The sequence below is a fragment of the Lipophrys pholis genome (assembly GCF_963383615.2).
Source record: "Lipophrys pholis genome assembly, chromosome: 1".
NCBI lineage: Eukaryota > Metazoa > Chordata > Actinopteri > Blenniiformes > Blenniidae > Lipophrys > Lipophrys pholis.
In genome coordinates, this window is record NC_137635.1 from 13,212,926 (window position 1) to 13,235,181 (window position 22,256).

Here is a 22,256-nt window from a genome sequence, read left to right on the forward strand (position 1 = left end):
TTTCGTGGGCCCTCGGGTCATGACATATTCTTCACCTGAGAAGACGAGAGCGCAGTAAACCGGCAGAGGGAACCTGTAGACGCACAGCTTGTCACAACACGAGCAGATTAACTCGGCTGCTGCTTCTCTTTTCGGCGCCGTTACAGCAGCGCAACGTTCAAATTTGGAGGAAACCTCAAGCTCAGTGAATAATTTGTCTTTTTATCCAAAGTAAGCCTATCATGGGTTGTAAAACCATCCGTGTTAAAAGTTGAGTGTCCAGCCGCCCAAACCAATTATAGAAATGCGGCAAATGGAGGAAAAGTGTTTGACTTAGACAAGGGCAAGCAGATTAACAAGGGTTTTTTTGTTTGTTTTTTACTTTATCCACAGTCCTTAAAGGCTGGCAAGTCCATAAAGATGCAAATCATAAGTTCAGGTGTGGTTATTTCGGCAAGGCAAACGTATTTATAGAGCACCATTCAAACACAGGCCAGTTCACAATGATTTACAAATAAATGAACGAAAAGAAAGAAATATAGAGAAGCTTTACAAAGGTATAAAAGAAATACTTTTATAAAAGAAATACTTTAAAAGAGATGAAATGAATACATTAAAACCAGTAATGAATAATCTTAATCTTAATCTACAGATCTTTAGGCCCAATTTACATGAAGTTTCAAGTCAAAAGGCATCGTTTTGCATTTCTTGCGTTTACACAGTAAGATTTTGAAAACAATGGAATTAAAATGCCAGGCCACCAGTTGGCGCTGTTGTTTGTTTTTGGAATGAAACTACATGCGTGCAGAGAACAATACGCTATAAACATCAAGAATGGCATTTACACAGACATTCGTATGGCCAGATGACCAAGTTGGGTTGTTATTCCAGTGACTGTCAACTAGAGAACTACCGAGTCCCCGGAGAATCTGGACTGAGAGCCATTCCACTCTGGAGGACACGTTGTTGTTATTGTCTATCTACCCACGCAGAACTACAGTATTTACTACGACCATGGCGCACATGTGCTGTTGCAGCATTTTCAAAAAGTTGTGTTTTCCCCCGGTTTCCATGGAGACAGAGTCAGACAGTTTTCCAAAAGTTGCATTTTCAGATATCCAAAACACTATCAAAGTTTTATGTTTTTACTGGAAAACGTCACGTAAACAAGGTATTCGACTCTGCAGATTAGGCCCACATTGTCTGTTTCTTGATGTTTCTCATTACAAAGTATGATGCTTCTACATCACAGGAATCCAGAATCGCCGGCTTCCTTTTTAAATGTACAAATTTCAATTATCCTCACTTGGCTCAATATCCACTGTGCAGTAATATCTAGTGCCTGGTTCTTATAACCACCATGTTAGGCCTCCTGTTTCCTCATCTCAAACATCTGTGTGTCTTTAATTCTCGTGACTGGGTTTGTTTGGAATAATGAACCATGAACATGAGATCGGCGTCATTATTCACTATGTTTGAGCTGCGGCTGTCTTCTCGCATTGCGATGGATCGTTCTTATTATCAGTGTGCTCAAACCCTTATCAGGGATCTCAGCTCTGGCAGAGAATACGCTCACTTCACAACCAGCCACAGTGTGGTGGTAACGTGTTACTTTCATATCTGTGCCTGTCATCATATTGATAACTGTCATGGAAACCTCCGTCGTCACTTTATGGTGGGACGTCCTTGAAAACTTGATGATAGAATCACAAGTTTATCTCGTCAGTAAACCTTTAACAACAAACATTTACAAGCTTGCGCACGAGTTACGAAAGTGTCACTGGTGTGTTTATCAGGCACAAATCTTAGTCACATGTAATGTTATTGACAGACGTCAAAGATCCATCTGAGCCCAGTATTATAGGTGTAATATTATGGAAAAGTACCATTTATTACAGATTACTGAAAATCTTTTTTTCTTGCACGCTTGATGCTTTTGTGTTGATAGACGGTGATTTGTAGATGAAACACGCATCAATAATAAAAAAATTTAAAAAGGGTCAGATTTGGGCGTGGAAATGAATATTTGTCCATAAATGTAGGTCATCTGTAATTGTCCCAAAAACATTTCTGGGTTGCTGGTGGTTACTGCAATTGTGAACTGTGAACAGAAATATGAGTGTGAAAAATCTTACTAGACGGTAGACATGTATAAGGAGAGAGAGAGAGAGAGAGGGAGAGAGGGAGAGAGAGAGAGAGTCAAAGTGCCATTTGGGAACAGGTCTCAGATCTTCTTCATCTGTTCTCGTCTCAGAGGTGACTAACTGTCATCCCTCCTTCCTGTTGCTCTTCTCTCTCTCCCACAGCTCAGAGGCTCCACAATGCCCCAGAGAGCGCCGCCGCCCGAGGAATACCACAGGAATATCACAGCTAGACTCTCCTTCACTCAGTTTTACCAGTTTTATCTCCGTCTGAGCTTGTTTGAGACTCACCTCCAGAGCTGAAATGTCACCGGACCACTGACTGGGCTCGGCACCAAAATAGCAATAAAAATAGCGGCAAACAAGCGCTTCGGGCTGTCGCTGAATAAATAAAGAAGTAGCTCGGGATTGGCAGCCCTGGTTAAGTATAGGGCCCCACTTCAGCTGACATGCCGGAGTGAGGTGAAGTGCATCATTCCAGAGAAGCGCCATTAAAATCCAATTAGCTGCGTCTGAGCTATTAAATAAACTATTAATGCAGCGACTCCGCTGGTCCAGTGAGTGTTTTATCACTATCCAATTAGCGGTATCAAATTACATATCAAACACAATGAGAAAATGCTCACGTTTCTCCTCCGACGGTGAAATCAAACAAGAATTCCAATAAAACTATCATGTATTCCATGTATGACTCTCAAAGTAACCCACCCACATGAGGAGATGGAGTTGCACCCCCCCACCCCCCCCCCCCCCCCCCCCCAGTCCTCCACTTCCCCCAGCCGTCTTGTTCTCGCCACCTTGGTGGTGTGGCTGTCACACACACGGGCGTAATTAGCAGTCCTACTGCAGGAGCGTATGGTAATGTGACAGGAAGATGGTGGACATGGTGGCTGCTCACACGCTTCTCTCCTCCCACGAGGAGATCTTTGTGCCGTACCTCCTCTCGGCGGAGAGACTGATGTCGGTCAGATGCTCACTTAAATGTGGACACAAGCACTTTGTACACACGGATGTCTTCTTTTTTTTCTTTCTTTTTTTTTTTTTTTAACAGCTCATATAAAGTTTGGACACCAGTGACCCTGGGTACACTCTGAAGTAAAATAGTCAAGGTCACCTAATTAACTGAGCAACAGTTCTTAGATATGAAGAGAATATGGAGCAGAGCAGCTCTGCTGTGAATCGCTGGTGAACGTCGTCCTCTCGACTCCATGACAATCGTCTCAGATTTTCAAACAACGCCAAGTGGAGTTAAAGACTGTATGGGTGAAAGAATCACCACACTCTAAAATGGGAATTCGAAGGCACTATTTCTTTGCCCACTGTACACGACACAGATGCCACAAGACAGAGCTCGGACAAGCAAGGAAGACCGATAAGAAAGTCTTATAATTCAAGCAACATACTAATAATCTGGATGTCGGCCGGGATTATGAGATGACAAAGTCGCAGCAAAACGGAAATATACGTCACGACGTGACCACGTGCACACACGGGTGTTTTGAGAAAGATAGCGGGAGCAGTAGCAAAATAACCCACGTTGCACCCTGTGCTCGTCTGTTCCTGATTATAATTTGAACCAAAAAAATGTCTCTATGATGTCGCAGTGGTGAAGCACCACCAACATTTCATTTTTGATACTGGCGGGCTTCCGGACCTCACAGTGCAAAGCATTATGGGAATTATCCAATGAAATTAAACGGGTCACATCTTGGTGCATATAATCCAACGCAACATTGTGATTACTTTATTTGGACAGTCTGAACCGCGAATCAGAAAGATTTCAATCAGTTTGATAAGAAAGTGAACATTTAAAGTATTTGCGGTCACATCTTGACTCTGAGGAACCTTTTCTACCGTCCCTGTGGCCCCTATCGTCTCAGCCCTGGTATTACTGGTTTCATTCACTGCCTTATCAGTGGGGCCTGCTGTCAAACTTAATGTGGTTTTACTCCCAGTGATCAAAAATTTTTTTTAAAAAACGGAATCCAAAGGGAACGCAGCGGCTCTGGGCTCGTCATGACCTGCTTATAGATTTTTCTGGTTTCTGGATCACGAGGCCAAGAGAGAGAGCCAGAAGGGAGCTGAGAGGAGACTGAGGGACAGAGGGACTAACACAGGAACCGGGTCACCCTGGCTACAGTAACGCTCATATCCCCCAAAAAACTGAAATGTACACTGTGATCCAATAAGACTGGTCACATGACTTCGGTCCACTATCTCACGGCAGAGAGAGACCTCAGACCACAGCAGCCATCAGACTGGAATATAATCAACAAGCTTCAAATCGTAATCAATGATCTTAAACTCGGAGCTCAACCTTTTCCGAGCTTCAGCCGTACTTTCACGTCTCCTTGTTCACTGCCGTACACGAAAAGCTGTCGGCTTTGTTTATCATCGCCTACAACCACGACCATCCACTGTCTGATGCCGGTAACTGGAACAAACAAACGCCGGTTTGTGAAAGGATCAAATGCTCACCGTGCAATTCCTCAAAAACAGACGTTTCGTAGTCGCCTTTGATATCAGATGACTGCAGTCAATTAAGCTTTTCCACTGACAAAATGTTTCACATCAACCAGGAAAACAATATTCACTGTATTATTGTTATGTGAGCCTGCCGGTGTTACAACAGCAGCAGTGCTTTTCAGAAAGCCTTCTTTCCGGGAAACCTGGTGAAAACTGTAATATTGAGATTGATCATCGTGTTATTTAAGAGTTTAGTGTGTCGCCGAGTCCAGGAAACAGGTTTGATTTTTGAAACTCAGTTTCTGGTATGTGATAAAACAAAATGTTTTTTTTTAATGCTTGGATTGAATTTCTTTCTCTCTATCAGTTCCGAGGGTCGACATGCACAGAGGTCTAAACTCTCATCAGGTAGGAGATTACTAATGAGACCAACAACGCCAGAAAGACTAAGCTTCGGTTGTTTCTGCAAACAATCATAAGGGAAGTTGCTCTGTCACTGAGGCAGTTGCAGTTGCAGGGTTAAATGGGTCGACAATCTCCAAAGTGTTTTACATTATTTGTCACGTTCACCCATAATATTGGCACAGCTCGTAGATGGGGGATTGAACCTGCAACCTTGAGATTGAAAGAGGACCTGCCATACCGACTGGGAACTGATTAAAACACATTGAACGGTGTGTTATCTTTAAATCTGTGTTTTTTTCAATTCGGGTAAATCCATATATCCACTTTCTACACCACAAAGAGAGAGACAGTTATGCACACTCACATTTTTAAAGGTTGTGGACTGTGGAAGAAAACCAGACTTTGGACTTTGAAGGAAATGCCAGTTTCATACTTTAAAAACCTAAAAATGTAATTTGGGTGCATTATGAATTGGTGTTTTACCTTTGTCACTTTGTATTCTGAGCTGGTTACGTTTATATTCTAATGTTTCATATTCTTTTTCTTCTTCTGCATCCACGGAAACGGACAAAAACTAAAGAGGAAACATGAACATGTGTAATTTAAAAAAAAAATAAAGCAAGATAGAAATAGAGAAATATTTGAGACATGATGTCATTTTATTGTCAGTGGCACTACAACTTAGTGCCAGCACAGAGGGCCAACAGACGTGGAGAATGTTTCACTCTGTTCTGTTTATACACTACAGCCTCGAAAGGAACAGATGATGTAGAAGAGGTTCCGGTTCTGGAGAAAGTCTCCACCTCTGAGTTTGGTTCTGCAAGTTTCTTCCAGTTAAAAAAGGGAGATTTTCCTTTTCCCCGTCTCCTCTGCTTGCTCACGAGGAATTGTTGTTTTTATTTTCTCTGTAAAAGCAACCACAGCGCTTCACTTTTTCCACATATTAAGTTACAGCCACATTTCTAAATGGATTAAATTCATTTTTCTCTCAAAATTCTACGTACAATACCCCACATAATGATGACAGTTCTTGCTGTCACAATATTATTCATTGTGGAAGAACCAATGAAAGCTTTGTTCAAGTTTCTTGCTGTGTCCCCTGCAGCCTCATCAGCGGTGTCATCACCCTCCCTTTGAATCCCCTCTCCCCCTTCTGCCAGTCGCCTCCTGCTCTTCTTCTCCCCTGGCTCGACGTCTGGGAGCAGCACCCCCTATTGATCACCAGGCACACTGCACCATCTCTCCAAACAGCCAAGAGCAGAGAAACGAGAAAACACACTCAACCTCTGATTTCCAACTCCTCAGAGAGAGTCGCAATATTTTTCCCCTCCCCTCGCGGGCCCTTATTGAACAGTCTTTATGCCTTTTTTCAGCCATTCCTTACGCTTTCTCATTTCCTCCTCTTCGCTTTTTGCTTGATGTATGTGGCGTCTGACAAAAGACGCACTTCCTCTCCTCCCTTCAATCTTTTCATCTTTGTCTCCTTCCCTCCTTCCTCGCTTGCCATAGAAGGATCACTGAGACAGAAAACCATAAATAGGCGGCCCGGGCGGCTGCTGCTTCTTTTTAAATCCGCCATCAAAGATATTCATCATCATCATCAGGCGATTGATAATCAAGCACTATTGATGCTCTTTTATCCCTTAAGAGAATCGCGCACTCTCGCATATGTCTTCCTCTGTCCAATCCACCTGTCCCATTGTGCCAGACACCTCTGGCAAGCTTTTCTTTCTCCATGACGACGAAGGAGAGCAAAAAAAAAAAAGAAAAAAGAAGAGCAATAAGAATCGTTAACAATGGTGGTTTTAGTGAACAATCTGCTATTTTTTCCAAACAAAAAGTTTAAAATTCATGGACCTTGTGGAGTTTAAAACTATTCAAATAATGTATAAAGAATAACATATTGTTAGGTAACATTCAGAATTTGTTCTGCGAAAGAGAGAAAGGTCACGATTAAAGGGGAAAGTCACGGTTAAAGACATCTGTGGAGTAAAACTATTATATGTGCATAAACATCACACCTAATTCAGTTTAAAAAGAGCAATAAAGAGGTGATTCTGGCAAAGTGCAGGGTTTGGTCATGACATTGATGTTTAATTAGGAAAAACTTAAAAATAAAGTTCATGACAAAGATGCACAGAGGTGGGATTAAATAACTTTACACTTATTCCTACACCCTTTCAAAGATGTATATTCAGATTAGCACATGTCGAAGACAGATTGTTGCCTGCTCTACATTTGCTTATTCATGAAGATATTCTTCTGTTTGTTTTGTGTCTTTTTTTATTTTACATGTTTGAAGTATTTAGAGAGGAGGAGACTTTAGTCTTTGTGCCACGTAAACATAGAGAGCTCAACATTTTGGGTCCTTTATCACACAAATAGGTGAAAGAGCAAGGACTTTATTAATCCAAAGTTGTCGATCACTGCCTTAAATACTTTGGCGCGTTAAAAAAACTGCTGGAGAAACGGAGCCGTCCGGCCAGTTGTTGAAACATGTTGGAGTCTGTGACACATTAAACAGTCGACCTGGGTTCAAATCACAAGAGACAGGCTACATCCTTTCCCTCCTCCCTCCGCCTCCCTCCGCTGCACAAGCCATGTTGCTTTCATGCTGGTGGCTTCATCATGAGAGTAACAAAACCCAGCGAGGTAAATGAAGGTCAAGTCTCTGTCTCTGTAACTTGCCAACTCTTTTCCGTCTTTAGGGAGATCAACAGAAGCTTCCTGATGAGTTTTCAACACAGTCAACAGATTCCTTTGCAATGGCCGTGGTGCTATTGGCGGTTTACGCGTTTTAGCGATTACTTTTCACACAACTGCCGCTCAGATCCCAACTGACCCTGGACAGGCGGTTCAGCTGTCCAGGGTTCTCCGTGTCAATTAAACATCTCCACTCTATCCGACCATTGAGGGTCAATATCAGTCTCCCATTTACACGACTTTTTCAAGTGAAAACAGAAAACTTGCTCTGAGGCACTAAAAATGGAACTTTCTGAAAACTGCGCATTTACCACTGCCATAGTAAATAGTTCTTCTGCACATGCTCAGTAGCTAGACAATAAGAACAATGTTTCCTCCAGAGTATCGACTCCCAGTTCATCTTCTCCTGGGACTCGGTAGTTTTATAGTTGACAGTCACCGTAATAACAATCCAATGTTGTCGTCTGTCCATATGAATGTCTGTGTACACCCATTGTTAGTGTTTATAGCGTTTTGTTCTCTGCAGCCTGTGTGTGTGGTTTCATTACAAAAACAAACAGCAGCACCTACTAGTGGCCCAACATGACATTTACATCGTTTTTAGCGTTTCTGCTGTTTCCATGTAAACAGACGTTGTATTCAAAACGTTGCTGTATAAAGGTGGAACTTTTCTGAAAGGAGACCACAAAAATGATGCGTTTCCACTTGAAGCATTGCGTAAATGGGATGTTAATCGGCATTTTAATGGTTTCCTGGAGCGCCGCGGGGCTCAGAGGAACACAGGATTTTAGGTTTTTTGTAGCCACAGGCTGTGATTCAGATTCAGATTCAGCTGGAGCAGGAAAACAGAAAGTGGACAGAAAAGTTATTGATAAAAACAAGTTGATGAGAAGGAAGAGAAAGGGAATATAAAACATAGAATAGTGGAAGGAATGTTAAAGAATGAAATTGGCATGAACAAGATCGAATATTCCACTGGTGGGAAAAAGAGAAGGGAGACTTATCTGTGAGACAGTAAAACACTGCCTTCGGGCAGCTGTCAGCAGAGCTTCATCGAAGCATCTTTCTCGTCTCCCTGCCTCTTACTCACTCGCTCCGCCATCAAAATACAGCAAATCAATCACCCTCCCGCAGCTACAGCTCCTCCTGTTTAATTCCCGTCTATGACGTGACATCTGCAGATACCTTTTGATTAACAGGAAGCTGATAAATACAACATGCTCTGGTTTACAAAATGTCGCTCGGAGGGCGTGTGGTTTGGGGGGGGATTGGGGGGGGGGTTTGAGATCCACCATTCGTAGCCGTGCTTTTTGGTTTTTGTCTTCTGGTGGATGAGTGAAGGAATGCATTCGTTTGTGTGTGTGTGTTAGTGTGTGTCAGTGTGCACGCCCGCTCTCATATGTGACCGTGTTCATTTGCATGTGTGTTTCTATGTGTGACAGTTGGTTCTATAAATACAAGGTGTTGAAGATAGCACTTAGGCAATTAAAGGAAGGGAGGGGAGAGGAGCAGAAAGCGTGCAGCACGGGAGGAAGGAAGGAGGGTTGGAGCCATTTTACAACTTAAAAGTGGAGGAAAAAGTATAAGATTAAGAATCCATCTGGCGTCATCAATCTCTTCTTTACAACTAACTACACAGCTCGCTGCTCTTCGTCTCAATTCATCAATGAGATACACGCTAAATCATAGCAGGAAAAACCTGCTGCTCTTCAAGTGCACTGGGATGATTGATTGAGGCGCAGATCGCCTGTAGCACTCGTCTCCCCATCGCAAAGTTTCTCTTCGCACAACGCCGACTTTTTAACAGGGGCTGATGAGGGTCGAAAGCTGCAGTCATCGCTGATAATTCACCCATCTGTATGCTCATATCCAAATATTTGCATGCAGGGAGAGTTGCTCGCCAAAGTAGGTTTCACCACTCTGACCTACTTAAGTTGTTTTAAGCTGAATGATGCCAGTGCAAAAGTATTCTGCCGAAGACAGGAGGCTGTGACGAGCGGCTGAATCTGCAGAGTTTATATTATATTACACATTGTTTGTTGTACACCAGGAAATATGTTGATGAATTTGCAAAAAGGTAACCCATTCACTTTTGATTTCAGCGATCCACTCATTACTTTGACAGTACCTTGTATGGAATGACGACTGCAGAGCCGCCGCTGATCCCCACGATGGGCAGAGACGTCTGAGTGGAGAGGAAGTCCAGGATTTGTGCCACTTCTGCCACCTGAAAACAACAACCAGCATCACATGTAGTTTTTGTAAATAGAGGAAAATGCACATCCCGTGCCAAATTACAGGTAAACCTTGTGAGACTCATTCATGCTCTGCGAATGAACGAAAACAGATAAAAGTCGGCCTTTTATACTTGTATGTGTCAATTTATCAAAAACTCCAACAGAGGATGTGACGTCAAGAAGGAGAGTTCTTGTATCAAGAGAAGAAAGGAACAGTCAATGATAACTTTTAACTTATCCATAAACTTCCTGGAAATGGACAGAAATACGGCGTCACTGAAATCACAACTTTTTCTTGAATTGAGTGAATTGGAGTGTTTGTCTCTCTGTGGTGAACCGGCAAACGGTCTACGTCGACTAGAAAAGGGATGGATGGATTTTTGGCCGCTTAAAGAAAAAACGTTTTGGACAGGTTTAAAGTTTCAAACTCTAGTTTGTAACACTTGTAACTGAATTATTATAAAATTTAGTTTCATGTCACTGAAATAATTGAATAAAAAAATAATACTTTCAAATTAAAGGTATTTTGTATATCCGTTCCCCAAGAAGGGCTGTTTAGACAACTATCTGCCATTTCGTTTGGTAATTTGATGTCCTTTGTCTTTTAACAGTGTAACCCATACCGATGCCATAATTTAATTTCAGCAAAGAAAGCACATGCTTGGTGTTTCAATTAGTTCGCTCTTTGTGATTCAAGCTGGCAGGACAGATGTTTTTTTTTTTTTTTTTACATAAGTGTTTCCTTGGGCAGCTTTAGGAGAAGGATGTGGGTGAATGAACACCGTGACACTTGAGGGGATGTGTTGGCACAAAAAATAAAAGAAGAAAAAAAAAAAGCATAATTTATTTTTTCACCTGAGCGCCAGCACCCGAGCCCACGTCGTCCTCAAACACCACGGCGTGCAGCTTCTCGGTCGCCATGGTGTCGCATAGGCGCGTCAGCAGGTCGCGGGGGTTTGTGTCGTTGACCAGCACGGTGACGGGGCTGACCACCACCGGCATGTCCACAAAGTTCTCCCCACTCAGGCGACCTCTGACCTCGTTCTGGTAGCTGGAGCCACTGAACACGACCGCTACGTTGATGGAGGACTGGAGGAGGAGCGGCCGGGCCTGCAGGGGGAGCGGGGAGGAGATGAGGAGGAGGAGGAGGAGGGAGACAAGGAGGAGGAGGAGCGGGGGCCAAGGATAAGGAAGAGGGTGTCCTCTGGGGTTGGCCATGTTGGCAGCCTACTGCCTGGAAGGGATAGGAAGAAAGGAGAGAAGGAAAGGAGAATGAAAGGAAAAGAGCAGCGGTCAAATATACGCTGCTTCACTTTTATGATGTTTTTGACGTAAGGCCTCATAATCCATCAGCACATATCATCCCATAATTTCCCTCTCCTGGTTTGTCCCCCTCTCTCTCTCATTCTGGCCCTTTTGTATCACAGTATTAGCCCTGCGTTTAGACTCGTGTGTGTGTGTGTGTGTGTGTGTGTGTGTGTGTGTGTGTGTGTGCGTGTGTGTGTGTGTGTGTCTATACCAGGAGTGTGCGTGCATGTAATCCCCCATAATCCAACCCCCAGTGTCATGACTGTAATCACCTCTCCATCTCTACACATCTCTGAATCAGCATAAGCACACACACACACACACACACACACACACACACATACACACACACACACACACACACACACGGCACAGAATGCCAAAAAATTGTCACACACAGGACTTGCCCCTCATCAGTGGGATCAGATTACATTACTCCATCCCGCCTCTCTCTGCTATGATGTCATCAATCCATCGCCAAAAATGTAGGAACTCACACTTGCGTGACAGAAACTGCTGAGTACTCCGACCAAGAGAACCCAAAAGACGGCTGGGTGACAACAGAGAAACTGAGGCACGAAAATCCAGATTAGACTGAAGGTATACGTACACAATATACACAAACCATTATTAAAAACTATTAAAAGAGCATCAAATATAAAATTCATTGTAGGTGTATAGATAAGAATATCCAAACACTATGATGGAGGACCAACGTAAACCCTTTCAGTTTATTGTCTGTGGATTCTGTCCATTACAAACATTGAGGTAAATTGCTGACTTCAAATTGCCCCTCGTTCTGAATATCATTGTTTCTCTCTATTGGCTTTCTAGTGGATGTTTGTCCCTGGGATCAAACCTCCATCGATTTATTGCAGGATGCACTTCACTCCAAACCACATGTAGAAATACAGCATCATAGTAACGCCTGAGCAACGGAATCCCTCAACAAATGATTCAGTGGTGTGAAAAGTTTAAAATGTGTCCCTTATTTACCTTTATTATGTATCAATTATCATGCCCAAAATAGAGATGCATAAATCAATCTCAAAGAATTTGCCCCAATTGTGGAAATTATAAAGTAATCTAATTTTGAAAAATAAAAAACCTCCTTTGAAATTCTGATTAAAAAAAAAAATGTTTGGGTGCCTCATGTTGCATTATTCCACCATGGGTCACCGACATGATCAGCACCTAATTTTAGAAGTCCATTCACTGAACCACTAGCTGCATTGATGGTTTCAACATCTGCATATGGATTAATACGCTTTAATGGAGCATGCTCTGTTTGAAGATCTTCTCTTATTGAATCAATAACCTTGAACCTCTAATAAAGGCAGGTGGGCTTTCATATAGCAAATAAAGCTCTCCATACACACACACACACACACAAACACGTATTGGATAGCGAGTGTGTCGGTTTCATCTGCGGCCATCAGAGACACTCTGATAATTAACAGCACCTCTCAGCTTTGATTCAAAGCAACACTGAGTGAAATGTGTCCCACCCTTCCAACACTTCTCGCGCTCCTGGCATATCAATCATTCATTTTAATAAGGTTTTAAGCTCCTGGGCTTAAGATGCTCGTGGCATTGAATATACAGTTTGAACCTCTGTGGGGCAATACGTCATCTTTATTAGATACAGTGGAATTATAAACCAATCAGTCACTAGGTTAGATATTTTAAAGGTTCTTCTCTAATGTGAGAAAGTGTTTAAACCTTTTCTAAGATTAGATATACAATTGCATCATCTGCGTATCGTGATGTACTTGAAGATTTAGACATTTAAACTGTCATTAAATCCATACACACATGAAGTTTATCTGAGGGTAAATACACGTAAGACCACATTTCAGAATCTAAAATTGGATTGGACTCAAAAGACGAGCAGCTTTTCTCTTGTAAATCCCAGGATTGCTTGCTCACTGAGATCACTTCACTTGTCTCCGATGAATCATTATATCTTGATGTAAGCATACAGCATCTGTTAAATCGCCACCCACTTGGCTTCAGTGGAGATTAAAAGACACACACACACACACACACACACACACACACACACACACACACACACACACACTAGGTAAATGACATTGAACAAACAGCACTTTATATTTTCGATAATCTGTCAAATCACAAAGTGCATTGGACTAATTCTACCAGATCAATATTGTGAACGAGTTGACACCCAGAGGGATGAAAGATCACTAAAAGATGTTTCTATTCTTGGATATATTCATACTTTATGCACAGAAATCACCAAATGAGCCTTGAATCTCCGAACATTTCTGAAAGCTTCACATCTGGGTGTGTCTTAATTTAGCAGTTTGTGCACTAATGTGGGGAAGAAAGAGCTTTTTTTTTCCACAGCAAACTGATCCTTAACTAAATCTTTTACATTTTCTTTTGTAATTTACAAGACGTTTTTTTTGTCTGTCACAAGAGTAAAGAAAGACCAATTCACTGGGTTTTTTTTGAAAGAGTTTGAGCTGGAAGAGTTGAGAACTTGGAAAACAGTAACAGACATGACGGCAGATTTGAAATTATGGCATAAGAGAAAAAAATGTGAAAAGCATGAGAAGGAGACTCGAAAGGACACAGTTGTGTGGCGCTGATGAAAAGCTTGAAACAACAAGAGGACTTAACAGTGACCGCGTGCGTCATGTGACTTTAGAGCAGGTCAAGTGTTCATTTAATAGTGTAATCTCTGCTGAAATGGATCATAATGGGGCCTCAGAGTAGCTGTGTATGTGTGTGTGTTTGTGCGTGTGTGTCAGTGTGTTTAAGTAGTGGTCTGTGGTGGGAGGTGATAGCTATTAGGAAATTAAAGGAGTGGGTCTGTCTGCTCCAGATTGGGGCGAGAGTGCAATTACAACATAGAAAGGATTACGAAGGAAAGTAGCACGCTGAACTATGCAACACAACTAATATTCTAAAAATACAGTGAGGGTTACTAGAGACCATACTATATGAGTATTGGGGGTTTGAACGGAGTGCAGATCTTCTGTGCAGAAATTCATCTTATCTGTTGTCAATAAATGTGATGATGCAGCCAGTTTGCATGTTCTTGGGTTTTCTTTAGTTTCATCCAACAGCCCAAGAACATGCATTTGACATTAACTGATCTCTCAAAGTTAAATGTGTGAGGCAGTGATGTGCAATAAGATGGATCTCAATCCAATACCAAATCAAACCTCGGCTCCAATACTTTAATACCTTGTCAGTGTGTGAGTGTAACTTTCATCTTATCTGGTGAAAGAAAGGATTTAAGGATGTTTTTCTTTCAAATCATAGCTATTAAAAAGACAGCATCTTTTTTAATTCTTCATCTAATTCGTTGGTTATGAGGGGCATTTGCACAACAGTAATGGCGTTAATCACATGTGTCAGACATGAGGTCCGTTTGCCAACACCACAATCGGAGCAAGAGACTACAATCCGGCCAAACCACCTAGACAATTATAAAAATTTATAAAAGAAAGCATTTTCTTTTTGTATTCTGTGCACCACATCAAAGAAAAACTTAAAGTTTCAATTTAACGGTTATTATGGCGCTAATTTACCAGTCAGGCCCGCGCAATATGAAATTAGACTAAATGTGGCTTCTGAACTAAAATATGTTTGACACCCCTGAGTTACACTAACCAGCAGAAAACAGGACCAAAATAGCGTAACAACCTTTAACTTTAGAAGAAAACTGACTACAATGTCACCCCGAGACACTAAACTGGATAAATCAGTATCGAAGATGATTCAATGGATACAGCAGTGATAACAATTAGTGGTGGTACAGTAATAGAAAAGGTACATCAATGCAACATGATGTCTGGTTGTGTTGATTTGTGGGACAACAAAAATATTCCCACAGTACATTGTGGCATCAGCAAGGCTTTTTGGGGGTTCACTGACGCTCCATTCTCAAGTGAAAATACAAAACCTTTCCGGCGTATGGGGTTTCCGTTTACACGACAACAATGATTGGAGCCACTGAAAACACAACTTTTTGAATTCACTCCGACTCCGTCTCCATGTGGATGAGGAAACACTCCTCCCATGCACGTGAACCGCAGCCGTAGTAAATAGTTCTTCTGCACATGTGCGAGTCGATGGACAATAACAACAATGTTTTCCTCCGGAGCGTCGTGACTCCCAGTCCAGATTCTCCTGGATTTGGTAGCTTTATAGTTGACAGTTAACTGTAATAACAATCCAACTTGGTCGTCTGTCCACTAGAATGTCTGAGTATTCGCTATTGTTAATGTTTGTAGTGTATTTTTCTCATGCATGTGTGGTTTTTGTGGAAATGGACGTCGTTTTCAAAACGTTGCCATGCAAACACAAAAGTTTTCTAAACCAAAAATGCAAAAACGATGTGTTTTCACTGGAAACTTCGCCGTGTAAACGAGGCCTAAATGATCGTGAATATCTTCAACCGCTCAACCTCTGATTAAGTGATTAAATTAATCATTTTAAAATAGATAAATATCCTTTTTCAGAAATTGCTACCTCTCAGCTCTTAAAGTTAAAGCAGGTTTCATCACACAAATATAAATGTCTTTTCACATTTACATGAGCTGTAGGACTGATTCATTGTCTTACAATATTTGCCTTATTAATTCCTGTCATTTTTACTATTGTTGTTATTGCAGTTTTTTTTTTTTTTTATCATTGCTGCTTTTTGTTAAAATAACATAATCCTACAGTTCTTCACCTGATCATCTATATATTACTCCCCACAAAAAATGTTCCAATGACATCCTGTAAAATAATACACATATGATACTGTACACACTGTACAGTAGGGAAACATTCAGTTATTTCACTACTTAGCTGGGATATGATGGAGTCCCTATACTGAGTCCCTGGGGGGTGGAGAGGAAAGGAGTACAGAGGATCTACTTGATGGGATGAGCATCATCACCAGAGAATTATCAACACGACTGCCTCAAACTTTGCCGTTTTCCTCCACAACCTTTGAAACCGACTCGCGTGCATTAATTGGGGGAGGGGAGGGGTTGAATAAAAGTGGGCTAGTGAGAACGTGGTACACTGCCAGCCTCTCGTCAACACATACTTGTAGCAGGCGAGGCGTTCTGACAGCTGCAGGGAACATCAGGAATCTCTGGAGCTCATTTATGCAGACTGCAGGTCTGAATCCCAGCGTGGGCATTTATGCTGCCTTTCATTTCCTGAACTGACCCTAGAAATTCCTCATTAGTCATCAACATCCTCTGATTATCCCCCAGATCCATAATTTAATCCAAACTACAGCAGTCATGTTCCCATTGTTTACATGCAAGTTTTATTTTGTATGATGAATTGGTCATTTCACCTATTAAACAGTCAATATTTTGCATTTTGATGACATTTTGATTTGATTTATCGACATAAACTAATAGTTTGTTTCCTCATTAGCTTTCTTGATGAGAGAACATTGCCCTATCCACTTTTCACATGTTCACGTTTTCTTCTCTGACATGTCACGTGTCTCATTTCATACCTTCATTTTCGTCAGGTAGCGTTTTCAGGCCCTGTTTACGTGACAACATTTCAAGTGAAAACTCATCTGTGTGCATTTTCATTTCAGAAAGGTTTTCCATTTACAAGGCAATGTATTAAAATCGATTTCCATTTACACGGAAAAGGCGAGTTGATGCTGTTGGTTGTTTTTGGAATGAAACCACACACACATGCGCACAGAGAAGAATACTCTATAAACATCAACAATGGTGAGTATGCGGACATTCTTTTGGACAGACGACCAAGTTGGGTTGTTATTACGGTGACTTTCAACTATAAAACTACCAAGTCCCAGGAGAGTCTGGACTGGGAGTGATGACACTCTGGAGGAAACAGTGTTCTTATTGTCCGTCGACTGAGCATGTGCAGAAGAACTATTTACTACGGCCGTGGTGCGCATGTGCAGTAGCAACATTTTGGAAAAGTTGCGTTTTCCCCCCAATTCCACGGAAAAGGTGTCCAGCAGTATTCAGAAAGTTGTGTTTTCAGTGACTCCGAGCACCGTTAAACAGAGCTCCATAATGCAATGAAAGGTTACGGTTTTCACTTAAAAACATGTAAACGTGGTCTCTTTGTTCTTGAATTACTTCATAAATACCTTGAAAGATCAACAACAAAGTCAACAAAGCATTTTTCCTAATGTGAACCAACGAAATGTGTTTGACAGTGAAACCAGAAGAGGGAACAGCCACTCTGTCAATACCCAACAGCTCAACCAAACCATAATTTCTCCTGATTTACATCCCTTCATTCATCCTTTGGAAGACTTGTGAGCGTTGCCATGTTAACCTCATAATGTGAGCACATGAGTGTGTCATACTAAACCCTGGAGCTTATTGTGAAACATTTCACATTGCGTCTGCCGCGTAGATTTATCATAATTAGGATTTTAAGTGCTAACATCGCCACCCCGTCTCCCCGTGGGTTCCTGCTCTCCACACACGGAGATGTGACAGCTTTACAGGAAATCGTTGCGGGCCGGACGCATCGGCTGCGATGACTGATGCTGACATGACGGGGGCACTTCGAAAGCGGCTTGGCCGCCTGCCACTGAAACGTATGGCAATCACAAGTCCCATTCATGGCACACGGAAATGTCCCAGCGCTCTAGTTAAAATCTACAGCTACTTGAGGAAAATTACGACATTTTTTAAAATGCTTTAATTTCTATATCACTCTGGGATCCTCTTTGGTAAATTTTTGAGCCAAAATTCTCTACACCAATTCATGGTTGTGGGGAGAGGCAGACAATCACAGCCACTCGCATACACCTATGGGACATTTAGAATCACCACTGAACCCTCTGATGCATGTTGTTGGACATGTAAGACTTCCAATCCGATTTGAACCAGTAATGTTCTCATTGTGACGCCTTTTGGAATGATTCAATTAACCCTGAAATGAGTGGGAAAGAATTACTTTTTTACGAGGTTGTTTTTTTTTTACTGTGTTTTTTACTATCTTGTGAGGCCTCCACTTTGTCAGTGGCTCTGACGGTTCACAGACGCCCACACATTTATCCTGACGGTCCTGCAATGGCCCGCAAACCACTGCTAGGGAACCAATTGCCCTATGTCATATTGAGATGTACCTGTAAAGAAGACAAGTGAAAGCAGCAACCTGCAGCTTTACAGGACCTATTGATGAGGAGACACACTAAAACATCCATGGTCTAGAAGTTAATGAGGTATTCTCAGACTGAGGGGGGAGGAGCATTTCACACACACCGAACAAGCCACTGAAACTGAGTGTTAAATGCTAATATGTCCTATTACAGTTGTTCCACTTATAGAAACAACTGGCTGCTCTGTTTCTGTCAGCGGCAGATGGAGGCTTTCTCTTGAGGAAACTCTTCATGTATGAAAACTAAAAGTCTGAGTGCGCACGTACTGTGAGACGACACTCCCCCGAGCTGCTGTCTCTTTTCTATCTATTGCTCCATATCTGTCCACGCTGCTTATGTATAAACTATGAATTTCTGGCAGAGGATCAAATTAAGTGGCAGAGTCGGGGGTGTCGTGGAGTGTGTGTAACCTATATAGACACACAAACACACACACACACGTGTGTGTGTGTGGAAATGTGTGAGAGTCTTACCTGTGCTTTCTGCTGTCATCCAACTTTAACTCCTTCAGTTCCATCGCTGCTTCCCTCCAAACGTGTCTTTATTTCTGTCCTTTCCACCTGGTTCTCACCTGCTTCCCTCTCTCCTCTCAGCACCTGTAGGAGTATGTATTTAGAGTCTCAGCGTGGGGTGTGTGTGTGTGTGTGTGTGTGTGTGTGTGTGTGTGTGTGTGTGTGTGTGTGTGTGTGTGTGTGTGTGTGTGTGTGTGTGTGTGTGTGTGTGTGTGTGTGTGTGTGTGTGTGTGTGTGTGTGTGTGTGTGTGTGTGTGTGTGTGTGTGTGTGTGTGTGTGTGTGTGTGTGTGTGGCAGCTCCCCTTGGAGGACTTCACAACGTGGCAGCAAGTGTATGTGATCTCCCGTTTTTAAAAACAAAACAAAAAACAAGCTGTCTCCCTGTGACTCTATCACTTCTCTCTAGTCCTCCTGTTCTGTGTGTCACGTCAAACACTTTCACAAGTGGTCATGAAAGTGAAGACAGGACAGCGAAATGGGACAGGAGGGAAAGTGAGGGAGAGCGAAGGTGAAAAAAGAGGAGAGGTGTTGGGTGCCTCTTGTTGAGCAGGCGGTCTCGCCATGTGTGTGTGTGTGTGTGTGTGTGTGAGTGTGTGTGTGTGTGTGTGTGTGTGTGTGTGTGTGTGTGTGTGTGTGTGTGTGTGTGTGTGTGTGTGTGTGTGTGTGTGTGTGTGTGTGTGTGTGCGTGTGCGTGTGCGTGTGTGTGTGTGTGTGTGTTGCATATGTGCATGGACCCACTGTGTTTAGCTCTCTGTCTGTATCCCTCCGGCTTCCCGCCGTTCGGCTGAGACGAGGTGGCGAGAGGGGAAGAAGGATAGTCCTCGGACGCCGGTGACACTTCAGTGACGCTTCCCCGCCGTCTTTTCCTCTCTCCCCCTCTCCGTCCCCTCTTTCTCTTTTTCCCTCTCCCTGGCCGGGGGTGAGACACACAACAGATCCATTGGGAAGTTAGAAAATCTCACAGACGCATGAGGAAGGGTCCCGTGTGCGCCGCTGCATCTTTGAAAGCAAAAGTTTTTCCCTCTTATTTGGGTCCAGTTACCAGCAAATGTACTCCAGCAGTTAGGGATCCCCCTCAGTGATGAAGGTGATGATGATATGCCTCCTCCGGTCCTGTGCGATCAAATGGGAAAAGATTTGGGTCTGCCACCCCCCACCAGCCCAGCTCCCATATGGAAGTGAGGTGATCCAGATGTTGGTTGCCGGTGGGAGAGCAGGAGCGGGACAGATGGCAGGTCTGTGGGGTCGGGCCGGCTGTGCACTAGCAGGTCCTCATCCTGTTGCTCTGATTTGGGTTTATTTTGCCAGCAGAGTTTCTCTCCCCCTCTCTCGCTCTCTCTCTCTCTCTTACCGTTGCGCTGCCGCTCATCTGCCTGTGCTGTTCCACCAATAATCCCGTGTTCCATTTCCTCTAGAACTCCATCTCTTCTGTATCTCTCTCTATCTGCTCTCACTCCATCACAGGAGGGGCTGCATGTGAGTCCTGATAATAATGGTGCGAGGATTTAGCCTGCCTCCCTTCCTCTCCTCCCTCTCGCTCACTTCAACACAACCCCTCCTCCTCTCCCAGCCCACTTTTGCTCCTGTTTCCTCAGAATTATTCACCTTCTCTGTGTCACCTAGCCTCTCCCGATATCACCTCACTGGAGAAATCTTTTGGGTGACGTGCATGATCTACCGATTGCACTGCGCAAAAAATTGACCTGTTATTTGTGCAAAGACCCGTTGATCGTGTTGACCAAATCTGAACCCTGACCCTTGGAACTTTGTTATCACCCATGCTTGTGCCCTAACCCCAACCTTTAGTGCTGCGCGATCTACAGATAGCGCAAACAACGTATCTGCTATTTGCACAAAGATCTGTTGATCACGCTGCCTAACCTTAACCCTAACCTTAACCCTAACCTTGACCCTAACCCTTCGCCTTGTGACATTGACCAATGTTTGCGTGATCTTGCGACCGTGATACGCAAATAATGGCTCCGTTGTTTACACAAAGATCCATCAATCGCTCCGCCTAATCCTAACCCTAACTGTTACCGTAGCCCTAACCTTAACCTCTGACCGATCAAGCGCTACCTGCTCTAGTTAAGGAGCCATCATTTGCATAGTGCAATTGCCCATCACCCAAAAGCGTTGGACTCTTTCATTCCTCTTCTCTGCCTTTTTCCTCCCTCTCCATCAATCCTGAAACGCTGAAGATCTCATAAGGCAACACACCAGCATGTCTATTTGCAACATTTCGTTTCCTATTTTCAATTTTTACCAAACTTCTTTCTTTTCACATCCTGTTTTACTGCTGGCATTCTCTGCGGACAGCAAAGAAAGAATTTCAATGTACAGGGGTTTCCTTCAGATGTGCACGAGATGATAAACTTTGACTTGAATTGAATTGAACATGAGCAAGATTTCAGACCGACAACTCGCACATCAGAATCAAGTGAGGCCTTTAATCAATAAAGTGGATGCGGACCCATTTCACTCTCAATTATCAATAACGATATGTAAATCTATGCTGTTGCACGCTGCGGCAGCAGCTGACACCAACAGGCTCAACAGACTCATCAGTCAGGTCGGTGACATGGTGGAGATGGACTCTGTACTGGCGGCCTCAGGAAGGATCCGTTCTGCTAACCCTGACCCGTGTATGTGGAGGATTTATTCTCGCAACCAGCCTCACCATTTTTCCTTTTGTCCAAACAAGTTCCTGATGCATATTCACAAATTATCCCGAGTATAATAATTTACTTTGTGAATTTTCCTTCACTTGTTAAAAAGATCAATAAATATCCACTTCTGGTATCGTCATGACAACAAGAAATGGCCAACCAGTTCAAATAAATCCTCAAATATACAGTAAACAACGTCGTCTTAAGAATCAGAATCACTTTATCAATCCCTGGGGGAAATTCTTTGATCGTCCATATAGTAAAGCTATCATCAAAAAGATGAAACAATGCATGTAAAGCCAATATTGATTATACTTAATTGATCATACGTAAAAGACAGTAGGAACACAGAAAAACTTGTGGTCACGAGCCAATGAACCAATGAAAATGTGGCTACTTGACTTTAACGGCGACGTCGTTACTTCATTGACAAAAAGATGCTCCATGTATTCATGAACAAATTACATTTTTTCTGACATTTCCTCATCCCTATGTGGGAAATCATGGTTGTATTTGTTCACTTAATAATTCAGCTAAATAATTGTTTTTAATCAATTCCCATGCCTTTAAAACATTTGCGTAACTTGTTGTTGTTGTTGCTGCTGCTGCTGCTGCTGCTGCTGCTGCTGCTGCTGCTGCAAAGAAACTTTCAAAATCTCTTTACAGCAGAATTGAAAATTGCCATTATT

The 22,256-nt window shown here is 42.7% G+C and overlaps 1 protein-coding gene across 1 annotated transcript in view; it reads right to left on the bottom strand.

The window, feature by feature from the left end:
* Window positions 1-12,424, bottom strand: part of LOC308120285 (glutamate receptor ionotropic, NMDA 2C-like) — a gene marked incomplete at its 5' end in the record, with an annotated part of 43,843 nt that extends 31,419 nt beyond the window's left edge. The window contains 3 exons of the mRNA XM_080480799.1: window positions 9,823-9,914; window positions 10,801-11,041; window positions 12,419-12,424. Coding sequence (XP_080336925.1) covers window positions 9,823-9,914; window positions 10,801-11,041; window positions 12,419-12,424 — 339 coding nt within the window. The remainder of the gene's footprint in view (window positions 1-9,822; window positions 9,915-10,800; window positions 11,042-12,418) is intronic.
* Window positions 12,425-22,256: the final 9,832 nt, after the last annotated feature.